Source organism: Aspergillus ibericus (assembly GCF_003184845.1).
Source record: "Aspergillus ibericus CBS 121593 unplaced genomic scaffold BO80scaffold_6, whole genome shotgun sequence".
NCBI lineage: Eukaryota > Fungi > Ascomycota > Eurotiomycetes > Eurotiales > Aspergillaceae > Aspergillus > Aspergillus ibericus.
Window position 1 is genome coordinate 253,493 of NW_020292104.1, and position 22,618 is coordinate 276,110.

Below are 22,618 nucleotides of genomic sequence, written 5' to 3' on the forward strand. Positions count from 1 at the left end.
CAATGTCATTCCTTCTGCTGGAATGGATGCAAGGATGGGGACGAAGGGAGGGGAAGCTTGCCGTTCCCCTCATTCTCTACTCCGACCTCTTGCCTAGAAGGCTAGAGCTAGAAGCAGCAAGAGAGAGAGAGAGAGCCTTCAGCTCCGATCTGGTCTGGTTGGTTTTCCCCGCAGTTTTCTCGGTCAGGCCATCCGCCATGCCTTGCCTTGCCTTGCCTGTCATACTGTCGTTTGTTCCGGTCACGCGAGGTGTCGTGCCGTCCTTCACTCTCTACGTCCTTCCCTCTTGTGCTTCAGCATTCCCGTTGCTTTGTGTTGACGGGTGGGATTAAATTCACGGATGGGTTGGATCTCATCTTTGTTTATCTGAGCTCAACTTACTTGGTTGATGTGCTCGCGGGGGTTCTCTCATCAACTCTTCTCTTTGCTGTCGGGTCATCGACCTTGAGTTCTAGATCCGTGGTGTTGCTCCACTGCATCCGGTCACGGCAATCCCCCAAGTCCAGCAGCAACAGCAGCAGCAACGGCAGCAGAACCACAAAGAACGACGGGTGTCTCGGGGAGGAGACGACAACCCCAAGGAATAAAAATCAAGGTCCCAAGGAGGATTCCCAATCGTGAATCTAGGGTTCCAAAGTAAGTTGCAATCGAGCTGGAGAGGGAGGCGCATGGGGACCCGCTGACCAGAACGCCGCAGCAAGTAGTTAGTCGTATCCAACCAACTATGACTGACGCATCCTTTCCCCCATCCGGTGGAGCTTCTCGAGCTGCTCTCCTCACCACTTCCACTTCCACTTCCACTTCCACTTCCACCACCTCCACTTCTTCCACCACTTACTACTCCAACCCTCCCAGTATCTCTTCCATCCCTCGTCGTTCCTCCTATGCTTCGGTTCTGTCTGGAACAGCCGCCCTCTCGCCCCCCACCGTCCCCCACAGCCCTTTCTCGCATCTGACCCCCTCCTACTCCACCGCCTCTTATCCCCCGCCGCCCTTTGCTCCCGACGCCCGCCTGCTGAGGCCCTCCGTCGCCGTGGATGCCGAGATGCAAATGAACTCGCCCTGGAGGCCGTCCCCCGGCGATTCTCTCCCCCCCTACTCCCGCAAGTTCGCCAACCTCGCTCGGTTCGATCCCTTCTCCCATAGCCCCGGTCCCTTGGCCGACTCGGCCACGCCCTACTTCACCCCATCCTATCTCCGCAACTCCCGCTATGTCTCCCGCCTCGATGCCGCCCGTCGGGCCAAGCTTGCAGCCCACCGCGATGGGGCCGGCCCCTCGACCACGTCGAATCCCATCTCCACCTCCTCCAGCCAGGCCAGCCTGCCCCGGATTGCGCCCTCCCATCGCGGGATGACCTATGATATCATAGAAAGGGAACCCGCCGGCGATGACGAACATTTGCTTCCGCTGCCCTCCCGATGGAATGAGGACGACAAGTATTCGGGCCTGGAGCTCACGAACGGAGGGCTGGAGGTTCGGTACACCGGGCCGGCCAACAAGCATGATCAGGAGGCTGCCGCCGTCCGGGCGGATAACCCCATGCCCCCGCAGTGCGGCATCTACTACTTCGAGATCACCATCATATCCAAGCCCAGAGAGGGGTAAGTGACGGGCTCGTCCCCAGGCTTCATAGCGATGCTTATAGTATCAGGATGATCGGAATCGGATTCTCGAGCAAGAAAGCTTCAGTCGAACGACTACCAGGATGGGAGCAGGAATCCTGGGCTTATCACGGTGATGATGGCAAGTCCTTCTTTGGAGAAAGCCAAGGGCAGGGACGACAATACGGGCCGACCTTTGGGGCTGGTGATACCGTGGGATGTGGTGTGAATTTCTCCACGGGATGTGCTTTCTTCACCAAAAATGGCGTGTTCCAAGGTACCACTTCGCTGCTACCGTGAATGCCCTCTCGGACCCCCGAGCTAACCAACCCCAGGGAATGCGTTTCGGGAACTACGGAACCTGAAGGTCTACCCGTCGGTGGGCATGAAGAAACAGCCGCCAGTGCATCTGGCCGTGAACTTTGGCCAGCAGCCGTTCATGTTCGACATTGACGACATGGTCAAGGTAGCTTACGAGGAATTCATACGTGGTGGAAGAATTTAGCTAATGGTTGCTTGGCAGAGAGAGAAGTCATTGATCCATTCCGAGATTAGCCTGACCAGCACGGCCAATCTCCAACCGCCGTTGGATGAATCTGCCCTGCTCCAGGAGTTGGTGGCGCAATTTCTGGCCCACGATGGCTATGTGGAGACCGCTCGAGCGTTTGCCGAAGAAGTGGCGGCCGAGTCATCCGCGCTGGAGAATGGTCGGCAGGCGCCCTTGAAGAAGTACGAGGTTGAGGAGGATGTCGAAGCGATCAATCGGCAGAGTATGACTGACCCCTTAGTTCATGCGCTATAGCCGTACTGATTGGCGGGCAGAGATCCGAGCGGCCATCCTGGAAGGAGACATCGACAAGGCGCTCAAGTATACTAATGCTTACTACGCGAACGTGCTGCAGACCTATCCCCTGATCCACTTCAAACTACGATGCCGCAAGTTCCTAGAGATGATGCGTCGCTGCAACGAGCTGTCGGCGTCGGCCACGAAGCGAGGCAAAGCCGCCAACGGGCTGTCAGACAGCAGCGCGGTGTTCGACCAAGAGATGGAGTTGGATGAGCAACTCCAAGAAGGGGACGGGTATGAGGCGGATGGCATGGACATGGAGGAACCGGAGACGACGGCGCGGTCTAACGAGCTGCTTACGGAGGCGGTGCAGTACGGGCAGCAGTTGTTCTTGGATTATCCCCCGGAGGAGCGAGGTGGGGACCGAAAGATGCTGGATGATATCTTCTCGCTGGTGGCGTACCCGGACGCGAGACGGTCAGTGCATGGGCACTACCTGGACCCTGCGGGGCGGATTGCGGTAGCGGAAGAGTTGAACTCGGCCATTCTCGGTATGTCTTTTTCTCTTCCTCCTGGGGGGTTGCACGGGGGCCGGGTTGGCTGACAAGGACAGTGTCACTGGGCAAGTCGTCATCGGCGGCCCTGGAGCGGCTGTACCAGCAGACCGAGGTGCTGGTGAATGAGATCAGCGAAGAGGGCGGCGCTGGGGCGTTTATTAATGTGCGCAATGACTTTCTGCTTTGAGCGGGGATGGATAGGCCCTGGGTTGTTGCGGGATTACGTGTGATTACATCTGGCATCTGAAGACTGCACCTTCTTCGCGTGTATGGGTTGCTGCTGGGTTCTGAACGGGCGCCTCCGGCCTGGAGATACTAAGGGAGCGCGCGCGCAACAGAAAGCGACAGAGAGCAGGCGAGCCTGCCGGGGAGGGGGGGGGGCCGCTGTAGGGACATACTACTACTATCTGGTAGGAACGTAGGAAAGCGAATGACATACACCGTTCCACTCCGAACCCCTGTCATTAACGATGGAGCCCATGTAGCCTCCGGCAACACGGCATGACAGCTGCAGGCTAACTGGCTCTGGTTGATCGGACTTCTGAGAAAGAGGTTGGGCGAGAGTGACAGCAACATGGGCCCCTCGGCCCCATCAGGCACCGACCAGGTCGTCACCTTGTCAGTTGTCACTTGTCAGTGGTCACAAACTAGGCAGTGGTTCCTGCTGCGAATCATTGGGCGATCGGATGCAAGTGAGGGGTGGAGCCAGGAGACTGGAGCCATACTAATTCTTATCATGGATGGATGAGGCTTGCCTGAACGGTATCGAATGCAGAAATGCAGCCATGCAGGGGGATTATTTCCCATGCCAATGTGGTATTGATTAATGTCCGTACGGTAACGGAGGCCCGGGTGGTAACAAAGCCCCGAGGGCTCCACCAATCCACAGCCCCCGATTGCCTTGCCGCCTTTGGGGATTGAACGATGACGAAACTGCTTCCTCCTGCGAGGGCCTGGCGGATCATTCCGTGGTTGACCGACGCTTGTTCTACTCTCCCTCGCCGGGCCTTTTTCCACCCAGATGGTGTTGTTTGGTGGTGGTGGTGGTGGCTGCGGTGGTTTTGTTGCTGGCTCTGTCTCTCATCTACTTTTAGCAGGAAACGCAACTATTCCGAACTCTCTCTCGACTCTTTGCAACTAAGACCATCTCCACTCGCCTCCCCCCCCGATTTAATCTCTCACCTCGATGAACTGGCGTCTCCAGTCCAGCTCATCGCTCCGATCAAGGGGTGCCAACTCACCCTCCGTCTCCTCCGTCTCCTCCTGCTGCTGCCGCTGCCGCTGCTCCTGCTGCTCCGACCAGCCATGGATTCCGATCAGAGCTCTAGCTCCCCATCCCATCCTCCTCACCCACCGGCCGCTAGTCGCCTGCCCTGCATTCCCTCCCACTCGGCCGCCTCCGACTCGGTCTCCCCCCTCGCCCTCCGCTGCTGCTGTGGCCGTGACGATTGCGCATTCCTGCACCATAATCATGTCGCCCTCGAGGGGCTCGAGAAGGATTTGGCAACCGCCGCGAGGCTGGGCCAGGTACGTTGTTGTCGCCTGCTTTTTCCGTCGCTTTGGCGGCCCTGTCCCCTGCCCTGTCCGTTTCCGCCGGTGGATTTTTAAACTTCGCTCGCTTGTTGGTTCGTCGACGTCAGCATGGCCAGGCGGCGGGGGGGGGGAGTCGTACAACCTGCCTCTTATTTCCCTTAAGTATGACTGCCAGGGATCTTGGCTGGCTTGCCTGGTCCCCCGGGTCTGCCCATACGGCTCTCGTTTGCGTTGCCTTGGGTTGCGTTGTGCCGATCGATCTATCTATATCCTTCCTGCCCACATACTCCGGCCTTTTGTACATACTTTTTTTTATTTCCGCACATACTTGCCCTCGTTGGATGGAGGGCCTTGTTGACTCTGTTTGGTCGCTGTATCCACCCGTGGAATTTGATCTTCGCTTTTGAATCTGGGAGAGAGAAAAGACCAGACAGACGGCGATCGGTCGCTCGCAATCTTCCTCATGGCCTCATCCCAGCTGGCGTCCCCGGTTCTCTCCCATTGCGTTTTTGTCCGTCATGACTGCCTTCCCAGATAAAGCTGCCATGGCGGCAGCCACCGCCAGCTCGTCCTCGCTAACCTTTGCTCTCCAGGCCCTACTCCACCGTCATGAATCCTACATGGCCGAGGCCGAAGAGGACCGCCATCGGTTACTCGTCAGTATCGAAAATCTAGAACGGGAAAAGCGGGAGGTCCAGGCCGAGAATGCCCGCATCATCGAAGAGAACCGCGGCCTCTTAGAACAACTCGAAGGCCTCAATAGGGCCGTCGCCGATTCCGACTCGCATTCCAAGTCGCTCGCCGCCCGCCTCGAGAGCACCGAGGCGGAGCTGCGCAAACTCTCCCTATCCGCGGCCCGCGCCGCCGACCTCGAAGCGCAATTGGCGCAGATGGAAGTCGAACAATCTAAGTTGCAGGAGCGTCTGCAGTCCGCCCAGGAGGACTCCAAGTCGGCCGTCCAGCGCTGGAAGCAGGCCGAGTGCACCTTGCGTGACCTGCACGACCAGGTGGATCGCATCGAAAAGGAAGCCCGGGAGGAACGGGACCGACATGCGGAGCTGGTCCAACGCATGGAGCGGCGGAGGACGGTGGAACGAGAGCTCGATGGCGCGGCCGGTCGATTGAAGGGCGCGGCCGCTGCCCACGAGCTGGGGCGCAATCGCGGCGGTGCGACGGTGGTCTCCCGCTTCGTCCGTGATATCCTGCAGGACAACGCCAACCTGCAGATGGGCATCATGGAGCTGCGGGAGATGCTGGAGAGCTCCAACCAGGAGGTCGAGAATCTGCGGGATCAGATTCTGTCGCACCAACCGTTGGCGTCCGAGGGCCAGGAGACCCGGCCGGCTACGACTCTGAGTCAGGAACTGGAGTCGAAGGAGTCGCGCCGGGCGTCCCAGGAGCTTCACATCCATCACCACTATCACTCGCCAACGGCTCCGGCCGGGCCCAAGAAGGAGCGGGGCTCGCTCTTCCGTCGCTCTAAAAAGAGACGCTCCCTCGGCAGTGCTGCGGTTCTGCACTCGGCCTCGGGGACGCCGCTCGCTCGCAAGGCCAATCACCGCTCTGAATCCTCGACTTCTTCCGCATCCACGATACTATCGCAAACCTCCGTCTCGATTCCTCCCACGGCTCCTCACCGTTGGTCCATGCAGTCCCCGGTGTCGGATTCGATGGCGAGCTCTCCCCAGTCGGCATATCAACCCTCATCGATCTTTGACCGGGTGGACCGCGGCTTTGACTCCTCCCAGCCGACGAGCCCGGACAGCACAGTCTTCTCGTCGCCGCTGCGGAGTGGCCGGTTCAAAAAGACGCACGTTGACGCGGCGTATCGCACGTTGGAGGGGGATGGCTTGGCTGCTGGCAGCGACGATGACATAATTCACGACTACTTTCAACGCCGAAACAGTGTCGAGTATGGTGGCAGAGCTGCCCTGCAGTCTGTTATTCCGGAGGAGAGGGAGGATGCTCGATCCATGCACGATACCGAGTCCGAACGGGCGGCATCTCCTGCAGTGCCAGAGCGCGTCTTCTCCTCGCCGTACCGCGCTCCACGCCGCAGTGCCTCCCATGAAAGCCTCTTCTCCGTGGCCGGCATGGACATCCATACTCCCAGCCGTCGCCCCTCGCGACTGAGCGACCTGCACTCCGGTGCCGTCCCGGTTCGCATTCCCCGCCGGATCATGTCGTCCAGCGCCGACTTTTTCTCCACGCCCCCGGTTATCTCGACGAGCATCGTCACTGCGGACCGGGAGCCCGCCATGGTATCCGACCAATGCCCGCAAACGCTCCTTGCGTCGGTGGCGGGCAGCAGAAGCCAGACCCTGGTTGAGAACGACCCTGAAGGCACAGCCCACTCCCGCAAACTCTCCCTGGGTCGGCGCGTCGGCGGCTGGGTACGCGGACACTGGGGCACGGCCCCGATCTCGTCGAACGAACCCATCGCCGAGGAGACGCCTGCCACAGTCTCTGACACGCCCGCTCCCCGGCCCTCATCCGCCGGCTCGAAGAAGAGCAAACATTGGCCTGAGCTGGGCGCTCCTTTGCGTTTTCGGCACCCGGGAGTGAACCAGAAGGGGCCGATTATGGGCTTCCGCCCGACGTCGCGAGTGCCAGTGTCGATTCATGCCGAGCAAGTGGATGAGGGCTTACTCCGGGAGAGTCTCGCTGACGCCCACTAGCCTTATGGTTTTTAATCTAGAGAGTATCTTGTTGATCATGGATGCTATCATATATCCCTTCTTTCGATGTCGATACTACCTGCTTACCCTACCTTATACTGGGACTCTTAATGAGCGTGATTCGGCATCATCGCATGCATACATTCTTTGCTATTGGATTTTTCTATCTGTGTGTGTCTGGCTTTGGTGGCCAGGCTGTGGAGGTGTTCTCTCTTTTCTGTCCTTTCTTTGCTTCATTCTTTCTTATTGTTTCCCCTTCCTAGAGGCGTTCCGATAGATAGATTATGATACCCATGAGCGATGTCCGATTACCCAACACTATCTTAGAAGCGATCATTTACTTTTTTCATTAAAGGAGATTCATGTCTATGAAGAAGCAGAAGTAGAATCAGGGTACGAGATCCGATACGTCCGGATCGGAATCATCGTCGAATGAAAGAAGCCCGTCTGCTCTGATTCCGCGGGCGATTCAAACGGGATACGTTCTACGGTTAGACGTTGATCCTCTGTATATATCATAGACTCGTTAGAAGACATATTCCCAGTTCAGACATAGGTCTAAGGCCGGGGGATAAACGACAGAGTTCGGTTAGAAGGAAGAAGGGAATGAAACGCACCACAAGCCTTCAAAAACGTGCCGAAGGTATGTTCATTGCGTAATGTTGCGGAGATGAGGAATTCCTTGACGCGGTAGTTCTCAAAGAGGTCTTTGACGGTCTGGACGAGCAGAGGGACGAGGTCGACGTCGTAGATCTGGTGGTTGGTCAGTTCGGGACCTATGTGGCCTGCGGGGTTGGAGAGGGATGTGGGTGGACAGAGAAACATGAAGTGGGTGTGACACAGCCGCGACACACCACGACGTAACCATCAGGTCGGGAAACTCAACCCCAAAGAGGTAATGAAACCCAACCTTTGGCCAGCCAGACCCGACGAGACTCAATCGAAAAAAGAATGAAATGAGATGTGAAAGGGAGTGAGGAGGAAACGTACCAAATCCGCCCCGAGGGCAACATCAAACTCCACCTTTCCCGTCATCCAGTCGTCCTTTGCCTCACCATCATCGTCCTCATTCTGGGGACAAGTCTCCAAATCCCTTCCCCACTCACAAATCCTCCCTCTAAACTTCTCCTTCTCCAGTTGATTCCGCTCCGCACAATCCTCAATCTGCCGCATCAGCCCCACCTCCCGATCCGTCGCAACCACCATTTCCGCCTCGAGATACTTCGCACAGAGCATCGACACTAGACCCGTCCCCGCGCCTAGCTCTAATACCCGTTTCCCAGCAATATGTGCCGTTCCTTCCGGTGTAGCGGAGAGATATGTAGCTAGGTGGAGCGCGGCTTCCCATGTCCGGTGGCCGGTGGTGCCCGCGGTGAGGATCGCATTGCGGGATTCGGAAGTGAGGATTGTTCTTGCTTCTGGTACTTCACATCCTTCAACTTGATTGCCGGTGAGTGTTGGCGCGGTGTAAGTGATATAGGTCAATTGTTGGGCTTGTTCAATTGAGGATGGCTTGGGGGTGCAGAGGAGTGTGCTGTAAGTCTCTAGTAGGTTGTCGGAGATTTCCTGGTGGGGGGGGGTTAGTTTTCAAATTGGGTTGGGGAGATGGAGATGGGTATGCAGTGCATACTGGTAGGGTTCAGCGTACATCCTCCTCGGGGTTGGAGAGTAGGGATTCTAGTCTCGTGATGAGTCGTTTGAGAACGCGCGTGCGATATGCTGGTGGGGGGAGGGGTCTGGAGCTGGGTTCGGCGAAGAGCGTGCGGTAGATGGTTTCTTGGGTGGTGGGGTCGAGAAGGGTACGGTCATCGGGAAGGGTGAGAAGGGGGGGCTCTAATTGTTGGTAGTATTGGGCTGTGAGGAGTGGGAGGGACATGTTGATTCTGCCAATCGTATAGATAGACTGGAGATCCAAGTGAACTGCGGAGTATAGATCGGAGTAAGTGGGATCATTACGGGTATAGTTAGTTAACTAGATGTGAGCGATTACTCAGCACTATGCGCGTGGCCCCTAGCTGGATAGAGACTAGCGGAAATGAGTCAGCAACTACCCATATACGGTAATCCGCTAGCCGGGTATGGTTAGCATGCCCCTAGCCGAGCCCACAGCGACTGCACAACGAAACGAAGCCAAAATTGAATCGAGCGCATCTCGAGCCCGCCAACGACTGACAGCGACTTCGACAACCCGCGCCCCCATCTGCCCTTCAGCATCTCCCTGTCGCACGCAGATTTTCGCTGTCAACTGCACCTGCAACCATGGCCGACGCTCCCGTTACCCTGCGGACTCGCAAGTTCATCCGCAACCCCCTGCTTGCTCGCAAGCAGATGGTCGTGTAAGCTCCCTATCATCATCACCACATCGAGCTGGCGGCCGAAGAGGATACACCAAGGAAGGGGATAATTTGTGGAAGAGGAGGGAATGGACAAGATCAGTCCGGTTGAATAAGGAAAGATATTTTTGGCAGACGCAGTTCCCATCTGTTATGGTCAATATATCAATATTGGACATCCAAAAAGAAAATAAATATCAGAGGCCGCCAGCGAGAGGGAAGGGAGGAAAAAATGGCATGCTGATGATGTTTCTGTGAATAGGGATGTCCTCCACCCCAACCGCGCCAACGTCTCCAAGGACGAGCTCCGCGACAAGCTCGCCGACCTGTACAAGTCCAACAAGGACCAGGTCTCCGTCTTCGGTTTCCGCACTCAGTACGGTGGTGGTAAGAGCACTGGCTTCGCTCTCATCTACGACTCCCAGGAGGCCCTGAAGAAGTTCGAGCCTCACTACCGTCTGGTCCGCATCGGTGCTGCCGACAAGATCGAGAAGCCCAGCAGACAGCAGCGTAGGTCGACCACCGCTCATGATGGTCCAGGCAATGGAATAATAATACTCACACTGTCCCACAGGCAAGCAACGGAAGAACCGCTCCAAGAAGTTCCGCGGTGTCGCCAAGGTCAAGGGCCCCAAGAAGAACAAGGACTAAGCGGATCGTTTCGATGGATTTCCGTGCGGTTGAAGAGGGGGGTCGTTGCTGGATTCGAATTCACTTTCGGATCATCGGATACCTTACTACTCGGACGACGAAGACGGACGCCGCGGCCCGGGGCTGAAGACGATCAAGAAAAGGATGGATTCCCTGCTGGATATGAGGAACGGGGGTGTGAATGGAGGGCGTTTTCTCATTGTTTTCTACCGTATGGGGCGGCCACCGCCATTTCTCATATCATGACCCCCATGACTTTCGATGACAGGGAAAAATTCAATATCAAATCAGACTTGGAGATCATTGGGCTGTTCTTCGCGCGCGCCGGGGAGATTCGGATGGACATTAAAATCAAAATAAATTCCTTTTCTGTTTCATTTGATCGTTTGCCGTGGTTTAGAGCCTTTAACCCTCCCGCCCCCAGACCGGACCGGCCAGACCTTTCAACCAATCAGATCCACCCAACACCAACCATCGTTTCTTTATTCACGCACCCTATATCGCCGCCCTTAATACAATGCACTGCCGCCCAGCCAGCCATCCATCTCCTTTGATCCTCTATTATCTGATCCCCAGTGCACAGTCCACAATCACACTCCACACTCCAGTCCCCGATCCCTTACCTAGTATTCTTCCCCGTCACCCGTAATATATCGTATTCAATATACATAGTTCCCGATGAACCTCCCAACTTGCCCTACCTGTATCCCTACCACCACCACCAATACATATCCTATATACCATACCATCCACAACATATACAATACCAAATCCGTCACTCCACCCAACCAAAACAACCAAGTAAATGTACCTTCCCTCACCAAGCAGAGACCATTCCGACGACCGGGGCCCAGGCACCGGGAACAGGTATGTACCACCCACCCTGTTCCATCCAATATACTTAGATGTCTTGGGAGGTCGTGTGTAGCATTACGATGGAGGCGGTATGTACTAGTATGTACTATGTAACGGCTTGGCGGGTTGTGGGGGTTGGGTGTGGTTTTAGTGGACTGAGCTTGTTTGTTTGTTGGGGGTGGTGGTGGTGGTTTGACAGAGGAAACTACTAGGGAAGGGGATATGTTTACCGGTTTGATTGAAATACTCGGGCTATCTCCGGTCTGGTAAGTTTGCGGAGGGAATTGGAGGATGGGTATGTATGTATCGTACGGAGTGTGGATGGATGGATGGGGTGATGTTTGCAATGCTAGGAATATACTCCGTACTATCGGGATGCAATACAGTGCTGAATTGACTCCCACAAATGGAGGTATATTTAGTACGAGGACTAGATCTCACATTAGGTCGGGCCAGTAATCATTAGGCCGCCAGATGAACAAGGAAATCAGAAAAAGAAAAAAGAACAGGAAGAATGGTAATTAAAACAGGGCATGGGAGTAAGAGTAGTAGTGAGATGACAAGTGATAACAACGGCGTCCGCCCTCGCCCAGCAAATAATGAAACCGTCGGAACAATCAAGATCAGCACGCCGCCGCAAAACAAAGAAACTACCGACCAGCCTTAAAATGACGCAGCCAACCAACCCTGATATTAGTAGTGTCCGATTGTATCTTCCTCCGTATTGGTGTATGTAGATGTAATGTCACAAAGGATCAGAGCCCGGGACTCTGATGACCTTTTTTTTGTTTTTGCTTCCCTCTCGTCCTGCCTTCCTGCAGGCGGTGGTGTTGGTTTCTCTCTGTCTGGTGTTGGTGGTCTCGTAGGATCGGCGCTGCCAAGGCGCTTAACGGCTATAGATAGCTCGTGAGCTATCGACTAGATATCTACCCTGAAGTCCTCGAGATGCACGGACACCTGGATCCCTAGTACTCACTTGAGCCCAAAGACGGGATGGCAGCGTGATGCATGTCCGTGGTCGATCGGAACGCTGAGGTGGGAACCAACGGAGGACTGGAATGGGGCGCCAAAAAGTGAGGGCGCGAGTAGGTAAGCCCATTCATTAGCAGGGGTTCTAACCCGTCGGCTTTGGAGTGTCCTTTGTCTCGTCTCTCACTGCTACTATAAACATATGTGTCGGAGCCGTAATCAGGAAGGTGGCTATGCGAGAATGTCCTCGACGGTTGCCCATCGCCCGCATCAATCGCATCCATCGTAGTGGGAACTAAAGGCGACGACGGGCCACTGGATGGCAACAACCCATAGAGGCTTTCAGCTGTCGGTTTGGACCGGTTGAGGAGACCGCTTCTGCATCCTCCGTGCGGATTCGGCATATTGCCATGGTTCAGGAAGGCCCCCTTGGGGGTCCAGCTGCCCATTCTACCGTCATGGGGAAGCCCAGAGAGGGCTGCTTCGGGTGTGGTGAAGGCACCCAGCCCCATCTGGGCCTGGTTCCGACCAAGGTTGGAGAGCGTCCGATTCTCCCCTTGCCCTTCCGCCGCAGAAAAGCCCATGGTGGGTACGATGGGCGGGCCTTCGGTCGATTGAGTAGGGTTGAAAACCCCTGGGGGACCCAAGGCAGCCTCAGCATCGCTGTCTGAGAAAACTGGTCCAGTGGGAGTCCTGCCAACAGGAACGCTATGCCAAGCCTTCGGATTCCACGGGTAGAAATCCATAAACACATTCGGGGCAAAACCGGGCATCGTATACGCTGAAGATGGGACAGCGTACGCCGAGGCATCGTCTTCGTAGTGGACCGGGGGGTCGATGCTGAGTGGGAACCGGTGGTATGTACTCGGTGAATGGGCTGACTCTATACCACCGGCATAGTTGGCCGTCCGCGTGAAGGATACCATGCGAGAGGTAGGAGGGGCCGTCATTGAAGCTCCCCCTACCTTTGGAGTCATAGAGGGTACATACAAGCCCGGTCTGTGAGATGACATTGTAGCAGTGGCCGAAGGGCAAGCCCACCCACCGACTTTCGTCTGCATTATGGATGAGTTCACCTGGAGGCTATCAGCGGGCTGTGTCTATTGCAAGAGATCGGGCGGTGATGCAATACATACTCTTAAGAACTGACAGCTCGCGAATCCCGCTGTGCGGCAATTGGAGCAGCCCTGTCCATCGCCGGGATCGCCGCTACACTTAATCTTTCGTTTACGGCACCGATTACACTAGGTGATATCAGCATCTGTTTCAGAGTGCAAGTTTTTCTGAACCTGAAAAGGCAGACTCACTGCAACCTGGATCCGACGCCTCGTGGAGTGCCGATTCTTGCCGTCTAGCTCGGTGCTAGGGCTCATGCAACCGGTGCTCCTATCGACCATGTCGTAATGGGACTCATTGCGTACCAAGGGGGGCATTGATAGGGCTTCTCGTTTGGACGGTGCATCGAAGCCGATCTCGTCGGGGGTGTATATGGGTTGAGCCATTGGTTGATCAATGGGTGCGGAGGAATACATGATGTTCCGTATGGCAAGTCTCGGAGAGAGTCAAGACAAAGTCTAGGAAAGGGGAAAAAGAGGCCTTCTCAAAGGTGGTCTGGGAGCATAAAAAGGGCAGTGGAGCAGGGATGGAGGTGACCAGCATGTTCCGTCTACCATCGAGTATTGAGAAAGGAACCGGGAAGGATGAGGGGGCTTTGGCCGGAAGCAAGGCCAGATTTAAGTCCATGTGTCAGTGGTGCGTCGTCGTTTTGACAGAAGGCCTGGCCCTGTTATTCTTTTTTTTTTTCCCCTTGAATTTTGTTTCTGGGAATATTTTTATTTTGGGGAGGGCCAGTGCTGTTGGGTTCTGGGATGATACCGCTGCAGAGTGCAGAGAGCGATCATCACCTCACCGGGAGCATTTCTCCAGCTCCCCATTTCCCCATTCGAGGTGGGTGGCTAGTTTGATACCTTACTCTTCTGGCCCTGGTGGTACCAGGTCAGAATCCTGCAATTTTCCGTGTTGCATCTGCTTCAAGAAAAGAAAAGAAAAGGAAAGAAAAGAAAGGGCAACTGGAGGATGGAAATCCCCCAAAGCATGCGGATGGCAGGCCAGGCTGGCGAAAATACCCCGGCCCTTTTAGAGGTTCGGTTTCACAAAAGTAACGTTGCACCGGTTGACATGATTTGATAGGCACCACCGCAAGGCCTAATCAGTCGTCGCTGGGACGGTCAAAGATCTCTCTGCCTTGTTTCATCCAATCGCCGTCAAAGGGGCCCTCCACTGGTGCTCATCGTCCGCCACGCCGGGCTCTGGATGATGATGATGATGATGATGATGATGATGATGATGATGATGATGATGATGGCGGTGGTGGTGGTGATGATGACATCCGGGGCTCATGGACGAGACGGCGTCTGTAGCAACGGACCAAGTCAATTGCACGAATTAAGCGGTCGTGGAGCAGACAGCCGCCGGCTACGTTTGCAGGAGGCCTCCCAGATGCGCCCGCCTACCCTACAGTGAACGTGTGCATGTTTGCCCATGATAGGACAATGGTCGGTATACAAACCCTATTGGCTACCTCCACTGGCATCAAACAAACCTCTTTTCCCCCTGCGGTCTAAACTTGGCTAGTACTTTTGACAGACGGCATGCCTTTTTGAATCAGATCGACGACCCCCAGGGCCACGAGCCACTCCAGATATCGGGAGTCCTTGTCAAGGTAAGGAGACGCCGGCTTTATGACCAAGAGATGACCAAGAACCTTCGTGCAAACGGCCTCGCCTCAGGTCCAATGAGTGGGCACCAATGACTTGGAAAGCTTGGTGTCCAGGTTCCCAGCACAAGAGATCCTGACAGCCGCTTGGCTCGATTAGATCCTTCCAGTCCCAGCAAATCATCAATGTGGCTGAGCAGCCAAGACCGGATCAGAGACTGGCCCTGGTGTATACGGACTGCCCTTGGATTGTGTCCAGGTCACCGGGCTGGGGCTGGATCTTCAGCAGACTGCATGGCTTCTGGGTTCCTGGTTCTGCCATGGTGATGCGACCAACAAGAGGGAAAGCCTGGCTTTTTTAAGAAAAAAAAAAGAAGCCTGGGACGAATAGGATAATGGCAACGTACTTCCTGAATCTGATGGCGAGTGACCAGAACTGTGGGGCCAGGAGAGATCTTAGTATGCATGACGTTCAGGGGCACGGGGATCCGGTAGATACTGGCATATCCTCACGGTCTGGCAGGCCCTGTCGACATTTGCTGGCGCTCAAACCACCGGTTTCAGACGATGATTGGCCCAGATCGGAACGGTTTCCACTTGCCAGTATCTAAGGTTGCGTCGTTCGAGGAACAGCGAACGGGACTAAGGAGATTAGTGTGGTTTTGGTTGGAGATCATGATCACACAGCGATAAGCCCTGAATGGTCATGTTTCATAACAGTAGCCAGCGAAATGAGTAGAAAGGACAAAGAAATGCGAGATAGAGACGGACCAAAAAATCAAAGATGGGGAAATTAGGGGGGGCCGAGTAGGAAAAATCAAAAAAAGCAACCAAAAGAGGGAGAGACAAAGTCCCAGCTGTGAGCTGAAAGATGTGATGACCGAACTACTCCATTTCGCACCTCACTATCACATAGTGGTTGGATCAGACCAGCTGCCATTGGCAATAGGACCAGCCACCGAATAGGAGGAACCAGTGGCACCCATGAAATCTCCTTTTGTCATGTCGATAGTCCCAACCGGCGTCAATTCAATCATTATTGTGAAGATGGCCCCATGTTACGGTGCACCACGTGTATCTTATTAATGGCCTAGTATTTGCTGGCATCGCTGCACCCGGTCGTGAATGGGTTAATCCTCATTAGTAGTAGACAGGCGGTTGGGTCCAGCTGCAGGAGACCGCCCGTTTTTTTCCAACGTCCCCTGTGGTGGAACTCATGAATCAGAGGGGAAGCGGGCTGGTGGCCGGACCGCAAAAGGATCTGATATCCATGATCCATCACCGGTAACCTGGAGCAATTTCCCGTGGGGGGTGGGTGAGTCCCCGTTAAGCAAGCCCTTCCCTCCAGCCAGTATGTAACAGTCCTTGTACTCCAGCGAGCTGACGTCCTGCGCAGCCGGAAGCTTTTGGGTCTGGGGCCCACAGCAGCAGCTCAGTTACAGCAACAAACAGTGGCTGCTGGAGCTCCGACTCAGGCCTAGTGCAAGACTATCTCCTGCCTTAATTTTCTCGTCCAACGGGGTGCTCCGGAAGATATGCCGCTCAGTTGAGAAGAACGGGCGGTTACACGGGGGGGAACGCCGGATCAGCCATCCGACTGTGGGAACACCTTTGAAACCGCCGATGGTGATTAACGCAAAGCAAGCTGCTTCAGGGTCTGTATGACCATCACGTTGCGGTCACCAAAGCGGGAGAAAGGACCGTAACAAGTTAGTACCAACCCGGCCGGGGTTGGTCGATAGTCCGGTGCTGTGTATCAGGCAGGCAGTGGCTGCTCGCTAGGTAATATCTGGATAGTTGGTTCATGGCTGATTGATGGGAGATGAGAGAAGTCTCTAAGACCAGATAGTACTAGTAAGTGGTACTTTGAGCCGACCAGCACCCCAAGCAGTCAAGCTCCCAAGGCAGATCGACGAGTCTAAGGCAGAACACCTAAATGGGCTGGGCGGCAGCGGCTCCGCATGAATCGCGGATGATTGATTGCCGTTGGCCCGCCAGAACTAACCTAACAGTCGCGTCCGCCGTCTCTTAGCTTTGCCCGTTGCTGCTCGTTTCTCCTCGGCATCCTGGTCCTTTTGCATTCCCGGTGCACCCTTCACCCATCGCTATCGGGCCTATTAGCTTCTCTTCTCTTCCTCCCACCCTTGGGCCGTTCTTCTCTTTGACCTCTTTTTCCTCTTCCTGTCTAACGCATCGTCGATCCTCGCAGCATCACCCGCAGCTGCCGGGAATTCGCCATGAGCGTCCTGCTGGAAACCTCGCTGGGTGACATCGTCATTGACCTGTTGGTTGACGAGTCGCCCAAAGCCTGCGAAAAGTGAGTAACCCCCTTGTTTTGGCTCCCCCCGTTTTTCTGTGGCGCTTGATGCGCGCGTCCAAGTCGAGTGGCTGAACAGGAACTAAGCTGTCTATGGTCTTCCGTTCTAGCTTTCTAAAGCTATGCAAAGTCAAATACTACAATTTTTCGCCTGTCCACAGCGTCCAAAAGAACTTCACCTTCCAGACCGGCGATCCGATTGGTCCAGACTCCCCAGAAAGCGATGGTGGATCGTCGATATGGGGCTTGCTGCAAGGCCCTTCTCACCGGACATTTCCCCTCCAGCTCCCGCCAAAGTTGAAGCATGACGAGCGCGGCACGGTGAGCATGGCTACCGTTCCTTCCCCCAATGACCCGGATCTGCGCATTGCCGCTAGTCAATTCATCGTCACACTTGGAGACAACCTCGACTACCTGGATGGCAAGGCCGTGATCTTCGGGAAGGTCGTCGAGGGCTTCGATGTCCTGGAAAAAGTCAATGAGGCCTTTATCGATGATCGCGGACGACCTCTCAAGGACATCCGTATCCGTCATACTGCGATTCTCGATGACCCGTTCGAAGACCCTCCGGGCTTGGTGGAGCCCCCCGAGAGCCCGGTGCCGTCCAAGGCGCAGCTGGCTACGGTGAGGATAGCGGACGATGAGGAGTTGGAGGACAACATGGACGAGGAAGCCATGGAGAAGCTCCGACGGGAGCGTGAGGCAAGGGCGCAGGCATTGACGCTGGAGATGGTTGGTGATCTGCCATTCGCAGAGGTGAAGCCGCCAGAGAACGTCCTGTTCGTCTGCAAACTGAACCCGGTCACTCAAGGTATAATCCCCACATTGCTCTTCGATCGCACCAAAATTAACTTGTTTGACTAGATGAGGATCTGAACCTGATCTTTAGTCGCTTCGGGCCCATTCTGTCTTGTGAGGTCATCCGGGATAAGCGAACCGGTGACAGTCTACAGTACGCTTTCATAGAGTTTGAGAACCAAAAGGACTGCGAGCAGGCGTATTTCAAGATGCAGGGGGTCTTGATTGACGACCACCGTATCCACGTGGATTTCTCCCAGAGTGTGAGTCTACTGTCCGGGCGCTCTTCTCCGACATTGCTGAGAATTCAACTAGGTATCCAAATTGTCCGAGAGCTGGCGCAATGCTACCATTTCCAAGCGCAGCAGCCAACGAGGCGGCTTTGGCGGTGTAGCCGGCCTAGAAAAGAAGCGCCAGTATCGGGCATCTGAAAACACCCGGCACCGGGACGATTATCATATGGTTTTCGATAAGAACGAGCCCAAGGGGAGGCCTGATCGTCCGGACCGGTCCGACAGTCGAAGCCCACCGAGGAATTCACAACGGGAGCGTCGAGGCAGTCGAAGTCCCAGACGGGATTCCTATCGCAGTCGGTACCGGAATCGATCCTACAGCCGGAGCCCCCCACGGCGGGATTCCTACGGTGACCGAGACCGTCGGTATAACGAGGGCGAGCGTCGACGGGATCGACGGGATGATGATAGATATCGAGAAAGGCGGCGTCACTGAGGTTTGGGGAGATGGAACATATACCCAACTAAAAGTATGATAAGCGAGGATCCCTTTTGGGGCCCGGCCAGGACTGTCATGGGCCGGAAGCATGACACCCTGTAAATATAAGAAGCATTTGGTTGTACCAGGCTTCCTGACAGGTCCAGGCCCCTCAGGGGGTCAGGTGAACAGGCCGCAGGGAAGAGTCACTGATCGCGACCCTCCATCGGACGGACCTATCCAGGCTGTGTCGATGGCTGATGCACTGCGCCAACCAACAAGCTACCATCATCTTACCTAGTACTCTTCTTCACTGCTGTTCTCAACGTCTCAGGCAACTGCGCAGTCGGTGAGGTGAAACCGGGTCCACGGCTGCCCCGCCACCCACCCACCACAACACGCCTACGACGCCGGTGATTGGCTGCTCCGGACCGGACGAGGGCTGCGATCGAACAATTGATGGGCGTGAAAGAATAGTCGCCCCTCATAAGCCATAATAATGTATCGGCGGCGGTCGCTAGTCCGTCTAAAAATAAGCCATTGAAATTCAGGGATCCCGATGGTCAATCATTTTCATGTTGATGGACAGTGGACTACGTAGCCTGTAGGCAGTCCGGAGTCGTAGTGGTATTTATTTGTTCTTGACGGGCAGCTCCCCCTCCCTCTCTGCAAGCTTCAGCATCACCCCGCGCTTCACACCTGTCCATCTTTCCCCCACCTCCCTCCCTTGCCGTCTTCCTACCTCCCTGTGTCCCCCCCTCCATACCCCTCTCTCTACCTACTCCTTTTACCTTTCGCTCTTTCTACACCCCCCGACCCTCGATCACCAGTCTGTCCAGCATTCTTAACCATGGCTGCTGCTGCGATTAAAGAAACCGTCTCCAACCTCTTCCATGGCCAGTCTGAGCCCGCGCTTCGGGAGCCCTCGGACGAGGAATTTCAGCAACTGAAGCAGAAGTACACCGATGCAGGACAAGGGCAAGTGTTTGCGTTCGTGGACGAGCTGAAGCCCGCCGAGAAGACCCAGCTCTACCACCAGTTGAGCAACTTCGACCCCACCCGCATCAACGAGCTGGCCGACAAGGCTTTGAACCCTCCCAAGGCCCAGGCCGGCCCCGTCACTCTCGAACCCCTCCCCGACGTGGCCACCGCGTCGATCCTTGACTCCGACCCCAAGGACCTCGAAAAGTGGTACGATGAAGGTCTGAAGTTGGTGGCAGGCAACAAGGTGGCTGTGGTGTTGATGGCTGGTGGACAAGGCACCCGGCTGGGAAGCTCTGCCCCCAAGGGATGCTTTGACATCGGCCTCCCCAGTCACAAGTCCCTCTTCCAGATCCAGGCCGAGCGGATTGCTAAGCTCCAGCTCCTGGCGAAGAAGCTTTCGGGCAAGGATGCCGTGATCCCTTGGTATGTCATGACCAGTGGACCTACTCGTCAACCCACGGAGGAGTTCTTCCAGAAGCACAACTACTTCGGCCTCGACAAGAGCAACGTGGTTATCTTTGAGCAGGGTGTCTTGCCCTGCATCTCTAATGAGGGCAAGATTCTGATGGAGAGCAAGTCCAAGGTGCGTGGGTTGGATATATACCTGGTCCAAAGTTACTTTCTAACCCTACAATCTAGGCTGCTGTTGCGCCCGATGGCAACGGTGGTATCTACCTGGCCCTTCTGACATCCGGAGTGAGGGAGGATATGCGGAAGCGTGGAATTGAGCACATCCACACCTACTGTGTCGACAACTGCCTGGTCAAGGTTGCGGACCCCGTCTTCATCGGCTTTGCCGCCTCCAAGGATGTCGATATTGCCACCAAGGTCGTCCGGAAGCGCAATGCCACCGAGTCGGTGGGTCTGATCCTCCAGAAGAACGGCAAGCCCGACGTCGTTGAATACTCCGAGATCGACAAGGAGACGGCCGAGGCCAAGGACCCTAAGCAGCCCGACGTGCTCAAGTTCCGGGCTGCCAACATTGTGAACCACTACTACTCCTTCCGTTTCTTCGAGTCCATCGAGAGCTGGTCCCACAAGCTTCCTCACCACGTTGCCCGCAAGAAGATCCCCTGCATCAAGCCCGAGACCGGCGAGGCATTCAAGCCGGAGAAGCCCAACGGCATCAAGCTCGAGCAGTTCGTCTTTGACGTTTTCCCAATGATCCCTCTGGAGAAGTTTGCCTCTATCGAGGTGCGCCGTGAGGACGAGTTCTCGCCTCTTAAGAACGCCCGGGGCACCGGAGAAGACGATCCCGATACTAGCAAGGCAGACATCATGAAGCAGGGTCAGCGCTGGATTGAGAAGGCCGGTGGTATTGTTGTCACCGAGGCCGAGGCGGTTGGCGTGGAGGTTTCTCCCCTGATCAGCTACGTAAGTGTTTCCGGGTTTGCGCTCATGAAACCAACCACGATAGTAGATGCATGCTTGAAACCAGACTGACGTTTTGCGTTACAGGGCGGCGAAGGACTGGATTTCCTCAAGGGCCGTGAGCTCAAGGCCCCCGCTGTGGTCGAGAAGGAGGAGTAAAGGAAGAGAGATGAAGCCTAGCATATTGCTGAAGTTAGAATAGCCTGTATGAAATCACTAATAATACATATCTACACCACGCGAGAGCCGGGCATTCGAAACCGGGCATGTTGATCAGTCAAGGGTGTACCAATACTCCCTCTAACGACGCGATCGGAACGTACCGTAGATGATACGCTTACGAACCTTGGAAGTGTGACAAGGAAGCTAGAGGCACCCATGATTTGCAAACCGTTGGCCTTGCTTGTCCGCTGGATGCGGGTATGAATTTCACGGTTGGACTTTACGATAACCGTACAGCGTAACCGACCTGACCATATCAGATACTACTCGTATAAGTACTTGCAGCAGACCGACGATGGAGCTCGTCCTTCCCCTTTAAGGACAGGTCTAGACTGGGCCTACTTGTATCGGTCCGGCCCCAGCTCTGAGCGTGTCTCCTCCAGGTCAAAAAGCAAAGCGCACCGGAGTCGAGACTCGAAAGGGCGCGCCACCTAGCTGCATGTCATCGAGAAAGAACAACTGCCAGGTGGGCGATACGGGTAATAACCAGAATGTGCGCCTCAGGCCATGGACACCCGTGGCCAACCGCCAATCAATCCGGGGGTCAACCACCTTACGCGATACGGGAACGGCCGGGACCCAGGGTAATTTTCAATTCGAACCGGTACCTTTCCAGTCTCCGTACGAAAAAAGAAAGCCGGCGACGGTCGTGTCTTTCCGTTTCCTTGCTTAGCTTCATCGCTTAACCTGTTGCAATCGAAATCCTTTCCTACTCAGCTGTCTTTGTGACTTGAAAGAAAACCGTTGAAGAGTATCATTTTTGCTTATTCTTCTCTCGTGGTCCGGAGGGATTGGTGTTGCTGTGCGGTCTAGTGTTCAGTGCTGGGTGTGTGTGCCTTTTTTTTTCCCTGTCATTTTTTCCCCTATCGCTTTCCCCCATTTGATCGCTTTGGCTTTGTCAGCCCACTTTTTTCGAGTCTCAAGAGTGGGCTGTCGGAAGTGCTGCTGTTCCTCCTCCAAGGTTCTCAAGCTGACAATCCAAGCAGTCCGATTGACAAGGAGTTTTGAATATTAGTCGTTGGTTCTAGGAAGTGAGTGCTGTCAAATGTCCCTCGTGACCTTCATCCGCCGGTTCGCGACGACTTCAGTTCGTTCCACCATTCTTCTACCGTTTTTTCTTGGACCGCATACTTCCGCCATGGAAAACAACTCGGTTATGGGCATCGCATGGGACGACTAGTCGCTTGCACTTCATCGGCGACAGCTTCGCGCATGGGAATGGTCGGGCCCGTCTATTTTGCGCCTCTGACGAGTTGTTCCATGACGTCCACTTGCCATGTCGATCCAGAACCCTCTTCAAGCACCAGAAGCGCTGATGGATTGACTTTCTCTCCTTTATAGCGTAATTCTTCCAACAAGATGTTATTGTCTCGTCGTGCCTGCTACAAGTGTGGCAACATTGGCCACTACGCTGGTTAGTTGCTTTGGGAAAGAGTCGCCTTGGCCCAGGCTGGAATTTGCTAACGGGCTGACGTAGAGGTCTGCTCTTCGTCTGAGCGTCTCTGCTACAACTGTGGGTAGGCCCCATCGATTG

At 55.2% G+C, this 22,618-nt stretch overlaps 6 protein-coding genes across 6 annotated transcripts; 4 read left to right on the forward strand and 2 right to left on the reverse strand.

Annotated features, from left to right (window-relative positions):
• Window positions 1-724: 724 nt before the first annotated feature.
• On the forward strand, window positions 725-7,157 carry BO80DRAFT_347621 (uncharacterized protein; the record flags this gene model as incomplete). Its single annotated transcript, XM_025715431.1, has 8 exons — window positions 725-1,602; window positions 1,653-1,879; window positions 1,938-2,068; window positions 2,126-2,372; window positions 2,425-2,944; window positions 2,998-3,109; window positions 4,267-4,473; window positions 5,073-7,157. 8 exons carry the CDS (start codon window positions 725-727, stop codon window positions 7,155-7,157), a joined length of 4,407 nt encoding a protein of 1,468 aa, XP_025578670.1.
• Window positions 7,158-7,486: 329 nt separating this feature from the next.
• BO80DRAFT_399660 (protein-lysine N-methyltransferase) lies at window positions 7,487-9,033 on the reverse strand (the record flags this gene model as incomplete). Its single annotated transcript, XM_025717477.1, has 4 exons — window positions 7,487-7,663; window positions 7,775-7,910; window positions 8,148-8,723; window positions 8,806-9,033. 4 exons carry the CDS (start codon window positions 9,031-9,033, stop codon window positions 7,524-7,526), a joined length of 1,080 nt encoding a protein of 359 aa, XP_025578671.1. The 3' UTR covers window positions 7,487-7,523.
• Window positions 9,034-9,325: 292 nt separating this feature from the next.
• Window positions 9,326-10,319, forward strand: BO80DRAFT_422192 (40S ribosomal protein eS24). Its single transcript, XM_025718764.1, has 3 exons — window positions 9,326-9,493; window positions 9,753-10,000; window positions 10,065-10,319. Exons 1-3 carry the CDS (start codon window positions 9,417-9,419, stop codon window positions 10,139-10,141), a joined length of 402 nt encoding a protein of 133 aa, XP_025578672.1. The 5' UTR covers window positions 9,326-9,416; the 3' UTR covers window positions 10,142-10,319.
• Window positions 10,320-11,961: 1,642 nt separating this feature from the next.
• On the reverse strand, window positions 11,962-13,497 carry BO80DRAFT_347438 (uncharacterized protein; the record flags this gene model as incomplete). Its single annotated transcript, XM_025715421.1, has 3 exons — window positions 11,962-13,041; window positions 13,102-13,209; window positions 13,273-13,497. The coding sequence occupies 3 exons, from the start codon at window positions 13,495-13,497 to the stop codon at window positions 11,962-11,964; spliced, it is 1,413 nt and encodes a 470-aa protein (XP_025578673.1).
• A 3,223-nt stretch (window positions 13,498-16,720) lies between these two features.
• BO80DRAFT_399667 (cyclophilin-like protein) lies at window positions 16,721-18,838 on the forward strand. Its single transcript, XM_025717478.1, has 4 exons — window positions 16,721-16,998; window positions 17,109-17,809; window positions 17,863-18,059; window positions 18,112-18,838. The coding sequence occupies exons 1-4, from the start codon at window positions 16,919-16,921 to the stop codon at window positions 18,523-18,525; spliced, it is 1,392 nt and encodes a 463-aa protein (XP_025578674.1). The 5' UTR covers window positions 16,721-16,918; the 3' UTR covers window positions 18,526-18,838.
• Window positions 18,839-19,186: 348 nt separating this feature from the next.
• On the forward strand, window positions 19,187-21,145 carry BO80DRAFT_399670 (UDP-N-acetylglucosamine diphosphorylase). The gene is made up of 3 exons (XM_025717479.1): window positions 19,187-20,074; window positions 20,131-20,865; window positions 20,950-21,145. Exons 1-3 carry the CDS (start codon window positions 19,358-19,360, stop codon window positions 21,019-21,021), a joined length of 1,524 nt encoding a protein of 507 aa, XP_025578675.1. The 5' UTR covers window positions 19,187-19,357; the 3' UTR covers window positions 21,022-21,145.
• Window positions 21,146-22,618: the final 1,473 nt, after the last annotated feature.

Coding starts and splice junctions, on each gene's coding strand:
- BO80DRAFT_422192 (XM_025718764.1), top strand. CDS start 9,417: ATGGCCGACGCTCCCGTTACCCTGCGGACTCGCAAGTTCATCCGCAAC. Junction 9,494..9,752: donor GCTCGCAAGCAGATGGTCGT/GTAAGCTCCCTA, acceptor TTCTGTGAATAG/GGATGTCCTCCACCCCAACC. Junction 10,001..10,064: donor GAAGCCCAGCAGACAGCAGC/GTAGGTCGACCA, acceptor ACTGTCCCACAG/GCAAGCAACGGAAGAACCGC.
- BO80DRAFT_399667 (XM_025717478.1), top strand. CDS start 16,919: ATGAGCGTCCTGCTGGAAACCTCGCTGGGTGACATCGTCATTGACCTG. Junction 17,810..17,862: donor ACTGAACCCGGTCACTCAAG/GTATAATCCCCA, acceptor TTGTTTGACTAG/ATGAGGATCTGAACCTGATC. Junction 18,060..18,111: donor ACGTGGATTTCTCCCAGAGT/GTGAGTCTACTG, acceptor GAATTCAACTAG/GTATCCAAATTGTCCGAGAG.
- BO80DRAFT_399670 (XM_025717479.1), top strand. CDS start 19,358: ATGGCTGCTGCTGCGATTAAAGAAACCGTCTCCAACCTCTTCCATGGC. Junction 20,075..20,130: donor TGATGGAGAGCAAGTCCAAG/GTGCGTGGGTTG, acceptor CCTACAATCTAG/GCTGCTGTTGCGCCCGATGG. Junction 20,866..20,949: donor TTTCTCCCCTGATCAGCTAC/GTAAGTGTTTCC, acceptor TTTGCGTTACAG/GGCGGCGAAGGACTGGATTT.